The sequence below is a fragment of the Littorina saxatilis genome, linkage group LG9 (genome assembly GCF_037325665.1).
Source record: "Littorina saxatilis isolate snail1 linkage group LG9, US_GU_Lsax_2.0, whole genome shotgun sequence".
Taxonomy (NCBI): domain Eukaryota; kingdom Metazoa; phylum Mollusca; class Gastropoda; order Littorinimorpha; family Littorinidae; genus Littorina; species Littorina saxatilis.
In genome coordinates this window covers 1363213-1377685 of record NC_090253.1, presented here as the reverse complement: position 1 = coordinate 1377685, position 14473 = coordinate 1363213, and the positions used below count along the sequence as shown (strand labels likewise).

General features: G+C 47.3%; 2 protein-coding genes and 1 long non-coding RNA gene across 3 annotated transcripts in view; 1 reads left to right on the top strand and 2 right to left on the bottom strand.

Moving 5' to 3' along the window:
- Positions 1-6778, top strand: part of LOC138975035 (uncharacterized) — an 8066-nt gene extending 1288 nt beyond the window's left edge. The window contains exon 2 of the mRNA XM_070347683.1: positions 1141-6778. Within this exon, the coding sequence (XP_070203784.1) occupies positions 1141-2893 (1753 nt within the window). The 3' untranslated portion in view covers positions 2894-6778. The remainder of the gene's footprint in view (positions 1-1140) is intronic.
- LOC138975055 (uncharacterized) overlaps positions 1-14473 on the bottom strand; it is a 379618-nt gene that overhangs the window by 181091 nt on the left and 184054 nt on the right. The window lies entirely within an intron of this gene.
- LOC138975034 (streptococcal hemagglutinin-like) lies at positions 5835-14320 on the bottom strand. Its single transcript, XM_070347682.1, has 2 exons — positions 11064-14320; positions 5835-10787 (listed from the first exon to the last, which is right to left on the bottom strand). The coding sequence occupies exons 1-2, from the start codon at positions 13625-13627 to the stop codon at positions 7619-7621; spliced, it is 5733 nt and encodes a 1910-aa protein (XP_070203783.1). The 5' UTR covers positions 13628-14320; the 3' UTR covers positions 5835-7618.

Here is a 14473-nt window from a genome sequence, read left to right as displayed (position 1 = left end):
TTCGCCTCTTGTTTTCACTCTGTTTTTGATAAGCTTCTTTAGTTTCCTTGTGTGCTTCAAATAATGCTCTCATCAACCCAAAACAGATAAATCTCAAGCATATTTTAATTAGTCTGACTTGCACACTAAGTTGTATGATGTTATTTTGAAGTATAGGGTGCTTTTTACAGTGATTCGTGGAGGCCGCTTCACTGGTCCATATTAGGAGCCTGGACCATTTGTGATTTTATCTGTATTTAATTTTTGCTGAATGTCTATCAAAGCTATTTCACTCTAATCAGGCCTAACGGTTAACCTAAGAGAGAAGGACTACCAAACACAAAGTGAAACTTCTTCGCAAACAAACAAGCTAGTTATCAGCATGAACCAAAAAGTGGTCCATATTAGGATCCCTTTCCCTATGTATGTGTGTGCTTGAGCGCGTGTGTGTGTGTGTGTGTGTGTGTGTGTGTTCGTGTGGGTGTGTGCTTAAGCGTGTGTGTGAGTGTGAGTGTGTGTGTGTGTGTGTGTGTGTGCGAGCGCGCGCAGGGCTGAACCTGGCGTGTAAGAGGGAGGGGCTTCCAAATGAGGGCGGGGTACCATATAAGACTTGGCAGGAGGGGCGTCGGAGGGGCAAAAATGCTGTTGAAATTGGGAGGAGTATGTTGGGCCTCTCCTTAAGACAAAAACGTACATTTGCCTTGCAGAGGGGTCCGGAAACCCACGACCCTTGCCCCACCACCTAGATCTAGCCCTGATGTGTGTCTGTGTATCAGTTTGTGGTAATTAAAATAAACGTGTTCATCTGAACTATCTTTTACTTTGCTCAGTGTCACGATTTCAGTGACACGAGTGGGAAAGGAACTCTTTGTGGGGCGCCTTTCCCAAATTGCAATGTAATGCGCTTTTGTCAGTTATTATTGCTTTACGACTTGGTTGTAAAAACACTTTTGGCTTCACGAGAAGAGGGAGGTGGAGAGTTAGTGCATATAAACAGACGTCTAGAACTTATGCTTTTGTTGATTCTAACTTTTTTGTGTGACTGCGAGAGTGGATCGTGGTGTGGTTAGTCAGTTAGCAGTAATTGACCGTTTTAGGTCATTCGTTTGACTTTAAAACGTGACACTCAGTGAGTGAATGTTGAACTGTTTTCGGTTTCAGCACGAAAGTTACGACAAGTAGTGATCAGCAGTCAGCGTATGTGTCCCGTCACTCATCGTCAGACCACGCCCCCTTCCCTTCACTCGTCCTGCCCACCATTCACATCCAGCGAGACACCAAGCACATGACGGTGATTGGCCAGTCTCCTCCAATGGAAAACCCGCTTACTCGATCCACAGAATACACCTCTTCCAACCCAGAGGAGTCAACAAGCAAGCCCAAGCATTCTGACGGGGACATTGGATCGTCACGAAAGGAAGGAAAGAAAGCGACCGCGAGGCTAAAGTACTCCAAGCGTTCTGTGGTCCCAGAAAGCTCGGTGAGAAGGAGAGAGGTACAGACCACGCCCCCTGACCATTTACATGCGTCACACAGCGCTGGTCGAAACCCAGACAACAGTGCAGCTCATTCAGAGGCTACTTCTGACAAACCGTCGGCCTCCAAAATCCAGACAGGAACTGCAGAAGACTCGGTCTGTGAGAGAGAGCTCCGATTACCTCGTATCGTGAGCAAAGAGCTGGCAGGGGAAGCGGAGAGCAAGCGAGGAGGTCGCAGCCAGAACAGAAGTTTCTACACCACCTTTACTCAGGTACAGAAGATCTATGCCAACAAGCACGACCCCGCGGGCCACGGGGACCGAGACGCGGTGAGTCATGGTGAAGGTACACGTGGAGCGCATTTGGGAAACATTTACGGAGACTTACGAAGCTTCGGCGGAAACATTCGCGTGTACGTAGGGTCTAAACGAAGCCGCTCTGTGGAGGTTTTTCCTCGGAATCGAGTTCGCGCGAGGAAGGAGGCACCTCACAGTTCCGGTAACAACAGCAAGAAGAGTGAGGCACTGAGCGTCAGGGTGATGTCAGAGGATGACCTCACCACTGAATTACGTCACGAGGACACAAACGTCCATCACCTTGCAGACTTCAGACAACTGGGGGACTCTCTACTGCCTACAGTGGCCGATTCTTCACTGAAGCTATGGTCAGGGCCTACTGACGGAGAAAACAAGGTTGTGTTCTTCCTCCCCGATACCGAGGGACAGGCTTACAACCAGGCTATAATCGGCGCTAAACGCACGACCAAGAAAGACATTACGCTCGCCAATTCCTTAACTCGAGAAAAAAGCAAGGGCATAAACGAACCGGCCTCGCAACAGTCGAAATACAGTAACGCTAGCACAATTGAAACATCAAAACAACAAAAGGAATTTGTCTCCAGAACTCAACGCGAGAAATCTACCTACTTCAACATCTCACGGAAGAACACTGTCATCTCCCATTCGGGGAACCAGACAGAAACGATAGGCATTCGCGGGAGAACCATCACAGAGAACACCTCTGTCTCAAATGGACACGGTACCAATAAACCGGCACAGGACAAAACTTTCAACAGCTCAGACACGATCTACAGAACACCTCGCGCTGACCAAGACAACGAGCCGGAAACAGCCAGCCCGAGGTTTGCCGGGAAGTTCGTCGGACGCCAACCCACCTTCGTCTTGCCGCCCGACAAATATGGCGTGTCCACGTGCACGGTGAAGACGGGTACATGGACATCGCCTGCCTCTAACGTCTACCGCGGCTCTCTGCTCGTGCAGGGCGGGATTCTGGACGGAGATCTGACCACAAGGACTGACCAGCGTGACGTAGAAACCTCTGCCACACTTCCCGTCAAAGTGGAATACAGGCTGCCCAAAGACAGCGCGCCGTCATTAGACGATAGCATTGAAATGAGCGAGCGACTTTTATCGTAATTTCTTTTGTCATTGTTTGTCATGAGAGAATGTAATCGACATTTATTTTACGTAAATAGAGAATACTACATGGCTTGCTGTGTCGTACCAGATTTCTTCTTCTTCTGCGTTCGTGGGCTGAAACTCCCACGTACACTGGTGTTTTTTGCACGAGTGGAATTTTACGTGTATGACCGTTTTTTACCCCGCCATTTAGGCAGCCATACGCCGTTTTCGGAGGAAGCATGCTGGGTATTTTCGTGTTTCTATAACCCACCGAACTCTGACATGGACTACAGGGTCTTTTTCGTGCGCACTTGGTCTTGTGCTTGCGTGTACACACGGGGGTGTTCGGACACCGAGGAGAGTCTGCACACAAAGTTGACTCTGAGAAATAAATCTCTCGCCGAACGTGGGGACGAACTCACGCTGACAGCGGCCAACTGGATACAAATCCAGCGCGCTACCGACTGAGCTACAGCGAAAGCAAGCTGTTCACTATTTGAAAAAGCAACGAGTGTAAATCTGGTACGACACATTATCCTACATACTGTACTTACGTGTATTTTACTGAAAATGTCTTGCAGACGAGGCAGCTAAATTGAAGACGCTTGTTTTGGAACCTCGATCTCTTCTAAAGCCTCGTGCAATCTATTACGTCAAAGCAAAGAAACGTCACTCTGAAAGTGTGGTGTGACGTGGTAGTTCTAAAGATTCATCGAGGGTAATTAGCGAGCGCAATTTTTGTTTCTATAATGACGTTTGTCTCGGTGACTTTGGCATCATAAGCAGTGGAAAAACAGGTCCCTGCCAGACTTGCTTGACATGACCTCATTTACATGATACACACACGTGTGATTTGAACGATTATTATCTCACGGGTGTCTCTCTCACGTATGTAGGATAATATACGTTTTTCTCCGTCAATGTTTGTCGTGATGGAATGTGTACATGTTGCTGTGTCCATTTAAGAGTCAATTGCAAAATGCCCAATTGCAATACGCGTTAAAGTGATTGGAACTGGAAAATGTTTGTGTGTGTGTGTAAAAGTGTATGTGTGTGTCTGTGTGTTAGAGAGAGAGAGAGAGAGAGACAGAGAGAGAGAGACAGAGACAGAGACGCTTTGACGCTTGGAGAGTTTATTGTCCTCAGCTTTAAAAGCCCTTTAGACAAGGGGATATAATTTACAGAAGAAATAAACATAACCATCTCTGCAAACACATCCACACACACACTCCTCTCTCTCTCTTTCTCTCTCTCTGCCACACACACAAACGTACGCTCGCGCTCACACACGGATTCTTCCTCCCAGTTGCATAATCATCATACAATAATGTGCAGTACTGTGTGAAAAAGCACTACAGTTGTTGTCTCCTTTCCACTAGCACTGTTCACATGTTTATTCTGTACTCATTTGAAGTAATAGTGTTTTGTGCTACAGTGAATTATTTCCCTTGAACCATGTTTGAATATCAGGTGAGCTCGAGGGGATCCACTTTGAAAAGTTTACTACCTCTTTTTTTTTTATAAGTACACCAAGCTGTAAATTGATTGCAGAAATCCCATCCTTTTGTATCTTTTTAAAGTTTGCATTAAATTTGATAAGAGTTGGTAATTATATTTGAGCTAAAAGGATATTTTGTTCAATCAAAAATTATTGCAGAAGCACTCAGATTTATTTTGAACTTTGGTGCGGCGTATTGATAGGTGAAAATCATCTTGCCGGTTGGCACTACTTTTAACTGGGAAAAGGGGGCAGCCAGGGGAAGTTTTGGTGTCACTGAAACATCATTGTTGTATCAATGTTGTGGAGTCCTGCTTGTAGCAGGTATGTAAAACATTTTATTGATGATTAGTTCAAGTGTTTATAATAGTTTGAATGTGAAAAATGACAGAGTATTCTTGAAACTTATTATTTTGTGAGTGCAGCCATGCAACCAATTTTTGCACGTCTGCTAAGTTTTGAATAGGCATACATGTTTCAAAGCACTTGGATGATTTTGTAGAATATTTAGAATTGTCAGCATAATTTGTATGTTGGACATTCTGTTATGATTGTGGAAAACATTTAGAAATTGGATTTTGATTTAAATCTAAATTCAAAACGAATTAGCACTGAACATGTGTATGACGTCACTACCGGAAGTAGTCGTCGGTGTCGCAGTAAGTTGCTGTAGTTGTTAAATATGAAGAGGATGAGAGTATATGATTGATGCTGTGGACAAGTGAAGAGCATTGCTGGTTCTATACTATGATCTGATAGTGATAGAACAGAAGTTGTTGCATTTTTGACATGAGATGATGTCTTAAGAGAAAAATAATCTTTCCTTGAAAAGGGGTAGAATTCTTTTAGTGAGTTTTAATGATCTCATTGTTGTGAATTATGGTGAATCTAGACCTCACATTTTCTTGAAGAAAATGGTAATCGCGCGTATGGACTAGACTGTAATTATGCACATGTAGTATTTCTAGTGTTCAAGATACTCAAGGCTGCATTATGGCAGGGAGACTTGTGACTTTAGAAAGAAATCTGCTCACAAAACATTGTTCACAGTATTGTACGTTGCTATGGATACGAGATTGTCCAGCCACTGCTCTTCAGTTGTATTCAGTACTGTCAATGACGTAAAAGTACGTTAGTATTTAGTATGAGAGTATGATTTTGAGAAGAAGCAGTTAGTTTTACATTGTAATCTTTATAATGAAACAGGAAACATAATTGATTGAAAGGGTTATGTATTGATGATAGAATAACTTTTGTTGGTTGGAATTTAAGTTGAAGTTAGGATTTTAGGTTCTAACATTAAAGGTTTTATAAAGTTTTGCAAGTAGAATAAGTACTTGAAGTAATTCACAGTGTATTTTGATGTTGGAAACCTATTTTTTGTCATGAAACCGTACACACATATCAACACACACATCCAGTACACGTGCATACACAAGCCACATATATGAAACAACGAGAAGTGTATTGTTTTATTTGTTTAGACCAGCAAACATTGATGTAACACCATAGATAATGGTATTGTGATTATTGTGTGTTACAGGATTCAGTTCTGGTCAGAGTTTTTTTTTTTTTTTTTGGGGGGGGGGGGGGGGGGTTGAAATTAGAGGTTAGAGTTAGAGTTAAGATTCTATGGTTAACGTTCAGAAAATAAAAGAAGGAAAAGAAAACAAGACTTGTAGTTGCCCACTTTGTGGATGAAAGGCGTACTCTCGTTCCTGTTCAATGGAGGCTCGCTCACCCGAGTTGGTTACAAATGCATTAAAATTCGTAAAAAGTCTAAAAGCATCAAACACATCATTAAAACTTAAATCATTAAGAATGTTATGGGAACAGACCACCCATCTGTTGTTTACTTAATACTCTACAATGTACATTCTCTTTCTTCCATTTTTTTTCTTCCTTATATCGAAAGCCATGGCAATAAAACATGCAAGTGATCTCATCACTCTCAAATCACTCGATGCCAGCAGTCGAAACACCGTGTTCATGTCGGGCTGAGAGGACGCACATTCTAAAATTGCAAACTTTTGTCTCAAACTCGCATAACATTTTCATTTGAAGAGGAAGTGGACTTCATCTTCTGGTTCCTCTCTACACAATAGACATAAACAATTTTGTACTTGTTCATCAATTACAAACCACTGTTTATTGCTATATAAACCACATGTCCTCAGTCTGAATCTTGCAAAATTATCTCTTCTCCATCTATCCGTAATGCACAAATATGTCTCTGCTTGAAATGCACATTTGAAGGAATAAAACCACTTATACTTCACATTTTCTTCTATTTCAGAATGCCAATTCTGTTTATAACAACATATAAGCCTGTCCTTAAATTGTCTCAAAAAATGCCGAGAGAGAGAGAGAGAGAGAGAGAGAGAGAGAGAGAGAGAGAGAGAGAGAGAGAGAGAGAGAGAGAGAGAGAGAGAGAGAGAGAGAGCTCTGAGAGAAAGAGAGAGAGATTGCTGGTAGAGACACCAACAATACTTGCCTGTAATTAGATAATAGTTACTGGTGATTATTTTGGCCGGACATCTTCGACTGTGGCCATGTATCACTTCTACTGAAAACGGTCATCGCTCATCTCTTTTTTAGTTGTGTACACTTGCTCTCGCTCGTTTCTTAGAAAAATCCTTCCAAACGTTTCGTGTTGGTAAAATATAAAACTATTTCTGAAACACAATAAGTATAAAAACCAAACTGGTTCACCACCAGTTTAAATGAGGACACACATAAATGTAATATTCTTCTCTCTTCATGTTGACGGGCATTTGCCTAGTTTGTCATTGTGCTTTTAAGACACGCCCAGTCAGGTAGACACCGTGGATCTATTCCGTGTCTTCCTTTGCAGAAGCCAATGGTTCCAGTGGATGTTTCGCTTGTGAAGAAGCAGACTCTGTTGCTCTAACCACTTGTTTCTTGTTGGAAGCTTAACACAAGTAAGAGTCTTACTGCATCTTATCTCTCAATTGCTTTTGCATTCTAGTCGGTGAATGTTGAGGTCATGATTTGTATATATTGCACACCCGGTGTTCTTTCCTTTGTCCTTTAAGCTTGACCTAATATCTCGAGTGGCCTCTCGTGGAGATAGTTGAATCCCCATGGTTGTTGACCGGGGCGACTGCCTTGTATACCCGATACAAGAGAAAGAACTAACGCCAGACCTCACCATGTACATAATCAACAGCATTTTCACATTCCATAAAGGTAGATTTTCACAAGGCCGTCTACGGTAGTCTTTAGCGATGGCGTAGGCGTCTTTTCAGGGAGCCACGTTCAGATTTACAACTGACGTGCACGGTGACTATAGCGTTAGAAGTGAAGGAGAAACTGGCCTCTGTAGTATAGTTGTTGTTGCAGTTTCCTGCACATTGAACACTGGCTTCTGTGCTGCAGTTGTTGTTGCAATTCCCTGTGCCCTGAACACTGGCTTCTGTTCCACAGTTGTTGCAATTCCCTGTACCCTGAACACTGGCTTCTGTTCCACAGTTGCTGTTGCACTTCCCTGTACCCTGAACACTGGCTTCTGAGCTACAGTTGTTGTTGCAATTCCCTGTACCCTGAACACTGGTTTCTGTGCTACAGTTGTTGCAATTCTCTGTACTCTGAACACTAGCCACTGTGCTACAGTTGTTGTTGCCATTCCCTGTACCCTGAACACTGGTTTCTGTGCTACAGTTGTTGTTGCAATTCTCTGTACTCTGAACACTAGCCTCTGTGCTACAGTTATTGTTGCAATTCTCTGTACTCTGAATACTAGCCTCTGTGCTACAGTTGTTGCTGCAGTTCTCTGTACTCTGAACACTAGCCTCTGTGCTACAGTTGTTGTTGCAATTCTCTGTACTCTGAACACTAGCCTCTGTGTTACAGTTGTTGCAATTCTCTGTACTCTGAACACTAGCCTCTGTGCTACAGTTGTTGTTGCAATTCTCTGTACTCTGAACACTAGCCTCTGTGTTACAGTTGTTGCGGTTCCCTGCACACGGTACTCTGTACGGTGTCTGCCACTGCTCAAAGGCCTTCATGTCCCGGTGTAAGCCGCCAGGGACACCAGGGAAAACACTGTCCATTTCAGTGAAGAAGAACGTACTCTCGTTTCCATGGCTACCTGACGTTCCGGGTCCCCGCTGGAAGGCAGCAGAGACCGTGGCGACGGGTTTGTGTGCCTGAGTGGGGCCATACGTGAGGTCGGGGGGCGTGGGTAGGGTGGTGTCGTCAGGCAGCGTGATATGAGGCATCTGACTCAGTAACCTGACAAAGTACGACACTGGAGATCGTGCCGTCCTGCTGGGTTTCACACGGTGCACTGGCCCTCCTTCCTTGTCGTCTCTCGGCGTTCTGCTGTTGGCTGAACCGGACTGGAAGTCGCTGTCTCTCGGCTTTCTGCTGTTGGCTGAAGTGGACGGGAAGTCGCTGTCTCTCGGCGTTCTGTTGTTGGCTGAACCGGACTGGAAGTCACTGTCTCTCGGCGTTCTGTTGTTGGCTGAACCGGACTGGAAGTCACTGTCTCTCGGCTTTCTGTTGTTGGCTGAACCGGACTGGAAGTCACTGTCTCGCGGCTTTCTGCTGTTGGCTGAACCGGACTGGAAGTCACTGTCTCTCAGCAATCTGCTGTTGGCTGAACCGGACTGGAAGTCGCTGTCTCTCGGCTTTCTGTTGTTGGCTGAACCGGACTGGAAGTCACTGTCTCTCGGCTTTCTGCTGTTGGCTGAACCGGACTGGAAGTTGCTGTCTCTCGGCTTTCTGTTGTTGGCTGAACCGGACTGGAAGTCGCTGTCTCTTGGCGTTCTGCTGTTGGCTGAAGTGGACTGGAACCTTCTGATGTTGATACGCGTGGATTGTTGGTTGCTCTCGCTGCTCGTTCCTCTTTTCATCCCCATGGTGCAGTACTTGGCGATGACTGCGGGCAAAAAGGTTTGGGCTTCGTAGCACTTGCTTGGCTGAGTGGCTAACGGTTGTGTCTCTGCGGTTGGGCATGTTGGCTGCTCAGCCACGCTGCAACGCTTGGTGGAGCAGCTGTTGACTTGTGATCCCACGACTTTGGATATCCGCCTTTTAAACGCAAGATCCTTCCACGAGGGTATTTTGGGAAAACGGGAATATGTACGCTGCATAGTGTTCAACTTAGGTGGAGGACGAGGTGGGATCTTGAGCATCGGCGTGCTGAAAATGTCGTTGTGTGCACGGTGCTGAGATGGCCACTGTGAATCGCTGTTCACAGAATTAACGTTGCGGTTCTCTTCCCTCCGACACACATTTACAAAATTTATTTTGGCGTTTTCACGAAAAGACTTTGAACTTTTAGAGGCGGTCGGAAACTTTTGAGGTATAGGTCTGGCCGGCAGACAATTCCGGTCGCCGTTTTCTGTGAGGAGTAGTGCAGAGCGTACAGAGCACATAGATCTTGACTGGCGATTTTCAGAGAAAGGCATAGGGCAGCACAACGTGAGCTGTGTGTTGCTGTTGTGCCGTGACTCCAACACTGAGGGAGGGAGAGGCAACAGGGAGGAGTTGGACACAGACGGGCTGTACTTTCCATCAGCTCTGCTAAGGGCGAGGCTTTGTTGCAAGTCACGCTGGGCTGGTGGCGAATTCACTGCGGGCAGGCCACGGCACTCCAAGGCAAATTGTTGCGAGTCTCGCTGGGCTGGTGGTGGATTTACTGCGGGCAGGCCGCGGGGCTCCAGGGCAATTTGTTGTGAGTCACGCTGGGCTGGTTGCGGATTCACTGCGGGCAGGCCGCGGGGCTCCAGGGCAAGTTGTTGTGAGTCACGCTGAGCTGGTGCCGGATTTACTGCGGTCAGGCAGGCAATTTGCAGCGAGCTGTCAACAGTACAGGCGCCGACCTGCAGCATGATATTGGTGGGATGCACGTACAGCCTGCGATCCTTCGGGGTCAAGTCCTGTCTGTGCCGCCGGCAGTCCTCCGGTGTCCAGCGGGGCTGACGCGTCGTGCGAGGCTGGGCAAGGAGCTTGTATTGGTTTGACGCTCGCCTGAAATTCAGCTCGGGTGAGTTGGGAGGCCCTTCAAGAGACTCTGTGCTGCCTGACCTGGCGACCAGGTTGCTGTTAGAGTTGATGATGATCTTGGTGCCGGCGATGTGGATGTTAGTTGACTTTGGAGTCATGTAGAATGATCTCGAGCCTGGGGTGTATGAACTGGAGGACTTGGGGTTGTAGTTGGTGTTGATGTTGGTATTGGTATTGGGCGGCCCCCTTGGACTTTTGTTTGGTGATCTACGACGTCCATGTCTATTTCCTTGCGCCGACATTGTACAGCCACCCAATGTGGCCTTGATGACATCCTTGACCTTTCCCTGCTTTCCCTCTTCACTTGGGTTCATGTGCTTGGTCACTGTGTGGCCCTCGCCACGGTCTATGCCTCCTCCTTCTGCCTTGTTCTCTTCCCTTGACATGAGACATAAGACATACGATAATTTACTGTCCATACAATTAAACAATGGATGCAAAAATGTGGTTCATCTGCTCTTAAAACAAACAAACAACATATGACAACAACCCTAAACATATAAACAATAAAATTAAAAAAATGAAGTAAGAACACCTAAAGTACTCCAGACAGGCACGTCCGCCCACATCCATACTAAACACACACACACACACACACACACACACACACACACACACACACACACGCACACACACACGCACACTCCCACGCACATGAGTTGCGTCACCACAGCTTCTTTGTTCTCTCCTCCTCCCCTCAGCGCGCGTTTCTTTGCCATCGCTTTCCCCTGGCTGAGCGTTTGCGCCGAGATATGTGAACCCTGAATGTCTGTGAGGCAATCGCGGTCCTCGTCATGCCTTTCCTTGCCACTTGTGTTGATTCCTGCGGCCTGTGTCTCTGTGGCCTTGCCGTGTTTTCGGCAGGGCAGCTCCTCTTTATCCACCTCACTGTACTCTTGCTGTCCTTTCCTCTGGCTCTGTATCGTGGCAAGCCGGGACTCTCCACTCGCCGACTGGCCTGAAGAACTGGCCATACGAGACTTTTCCAGAATCTGAATGATCTCCATCTGTATTCGTATGGGGTCAGTTTCAAACTGGCCGTGGCAGGACTGGACAGGCGCCTTGTTACAGGCTAAGCTCTCACCAGCAATACACGCCGCTGGTTTCTTTGGTGACTTGGTTCCCTTGGCTTTGGCCTTCTTGACCCCGGTGCCTTTGGTGGGCAGTGAGCAGCCCTTGCCCTGCTTGCCGGCCTGACCGCACTTCTTGCAGTTGTTCACCAGACAGCCCTTCTCACGCAGCGAACGGAAAATGTCCGACAGAGATTTCTCTGCTGCCTTGCGAACTTTAGTCTTTTTGCTGCGTCGAATTTGGCTTCCGCTAGCTTTCTTTTTGAGACCAACCACTTTGGTGCAGAACTGACCGCGGTTTTCTGAGTTGTCAGACCTACTCTGGTTGACGTTGGCATTGGACTTTGCCTGTGACTCGTTGGCCATTGCCTGAGGCCCAGCATACTGGATCGATCCACCCCTGTCACAGCGAGCAGAGGGCATGGACGTGGCGAGTTGTGAACTGTTGTCGCCCACACCGGACGGCGCCGGGCAGCCATCACTGTGTTCAGCGCCTGGGCTCTTCACCACCCTGCGCAGACACATCCGCGTTTTATGTTCTCCCGGCACCGTCTCTGATATCACCTCCCACGTCACTGCACGGTCTTTGACCACGGGTTTGACCGTCTCTGGAGGTTGGTCATGTGACTGTGTGAGACTGACCTTCTCCTCGTGATCGCTGGGAGACGGACGTATCGATGATCGGGGCGAGGACAGTGACTCAGTCTCCCAGCTGGTATTTGCCGCTTTCGTGAGGCTCGTGCGACGGCCCGCTGTGGAACCTGATACTGTTGAATGCACGCTGGGAGCAGAATTTGGCTTGTTTTTAGACCGAGACACACCCGTTTCGAAACTCGCACTCATCGTCTTGGAAGGTGCCACAAGCGTGTTCCCTTTCTTTTGGCGGCTGGGGCTGAGCGCAGTCTGTTTGGTACTCTGGTTGACCGTCATGCTGGCACTCTGGCTGTGGTTCTGTAACGCTCTGGTCGGACTGACGTCGGGAGGCTTACAACCGGCGGTTCCCGTACTGCTCCCCGCTTTTGCCACCTTTTTTTTCTTAGGGGACAGCGGCCGTTTGCTCCTCAGCTTCGAGCGAATGAGAGAAGAGAACACTGTGATATCACGCCGAGTGTCGAGGTCGGGGTCTGCGTCAGAAGACGAAGCTTCCACTTTCGTTGATAGCACATCGCTGTCGCTCCTTCGAGGGTGGGCTAGCTTTCTGGACGAATCGCTCCTACACTGAGGTGAGCCTGACTTCTTGGGCCTGGTCCCACAGACGTCGACCAGCGCCCTGAGCGCCAGTCTGGAGTAGCCCTCTATGGTGGGCACCAGGCGGGTCCGGGAAGCTCGCGACGTGGCGGAGGTGCTGGAGGGGGTGGGGGTGGTGGTGTCGGGGTGGTGAGTTGGCAGACCGCAGCTGTGCCAGGGCTCAATGCACGATGACGTCTCACCCATGGCCAACGAGCACGGCAAGAGCTCCTCTGTGACGTCACGACTCAGGCTGCGGCACTCTGCCCTGCCCGCGCTTTGGTCGTACTGCAGCAGCAGGTCTGTGGGCGACGCTTTCAGCTGCAGTCGTCTGAGGATGGCCATGCTGCTGACAGGGCCGCAGTAGAAGTGACACCCGCCGCGCCATGGCCTGGGGAACACGTCTACGAACGGGCTCTTCGTCGCTGGCTCTGCCTCTTCTTCAATTTCCTCGTCTGACGGTTCTTCGTCCTCCTGCTCATCCCACTCGACATCTATCTCCCCTGACGTCTCCCCCTCCTCTTCCTCCTTCGTGTCTCCTACCAGCGCCTTGTCTTCTTCCTCCTCCTTTTCTGCTTCCTCATTATCTACTTCCTCCTTATCTACTTCCTCGTCTTTGTCTTCTTCCTCTTCCTTTTCTTCTTCTGCTTCCTTTTCTCCTTCCTTTTTATATACTTGCTCTTTCTTGTCTCCATCCTCCTTCGTGTCTCCTTCCCCTTCTTTTTCTTCTTCCCCTTTCTTGTCCTCTTCCCCTTCCTTGTCTTCCTCCCATTCCTTCGCTGTCCCGGAAAAACTGTGCTCTGTCTTCTTCGTTCTCGGAGAGGTCAGTGGTTTGTAGACAGCTGCTTTCTTCAACTGGGGTGAACTCTTCGTGCTGTCATCACTGACACTGGACCCTGCGGTGGTGTCAGAACTGCTCATGTTACTGTGGCTCCCGAAAATGTAACCCTTCACTTTTCTCAAGGGAGCCTCGTGTCGCCCTCTCTGTTGCTGGCGTTTTCTTCTCCAAATGTTCGTTGAAACTTTTAAAATGCCAGGAACGGACAGGTGTGAGCCAATTAATGGGCCACTCAACTTGAAGTTTGAGTTTATTTAAGAATGAAAAGTGTTTGTTTTTTCTCTTGGTTTTTATTGGAAAAGGAGCAAATTCCAAACCAATGGCATGAAATACAATTCCTTCGCAAATGTTTCTCGATCCTTGCAATTGTTGAGGCAGTAAACACCTTTTACTTGTGTTTTCATCGTCTGCATCACAGTTTTGTTATTATTTTGTTTTCTTCTAATTTCTTGTTTGTTTTGTTGTTTCCAGGCTTTCTGTCGTTGTTTTTTCTCGATCCCTTTTCATAAAACCGTCTACACCGGGATGGAAGTCAAATTGATCTCAGATTCACGCTGACAAGGAAGACGTACACAACTGGAGCTCAGTTTCAATTTTGATAGCAGGATGTTCTCTGCAGACAAACAACCAGATTTGTTCTACTTTTAGTGGAGAAATCTGGTTGCTGTGCCCGTGACAAGGACCGGGTGAATTTCCAGAACAACATTCTACATAATTACGTCATTATTATGTTGCGACGTCATACTTATCTAGGACCATCACGTCTTGGGCACCAACACCCACCGGTGAACTTTGACATTGGAAGTCAGGCGTGGCTGGCCAAGACCTATAAGAGAAATAATAAGACCAGAAAATAAGCTTACTAACTTGTAAGCCTACTCACATATTTACGAAGATGACGTAGTAATCATTTTCAACAGTTTCGCCCC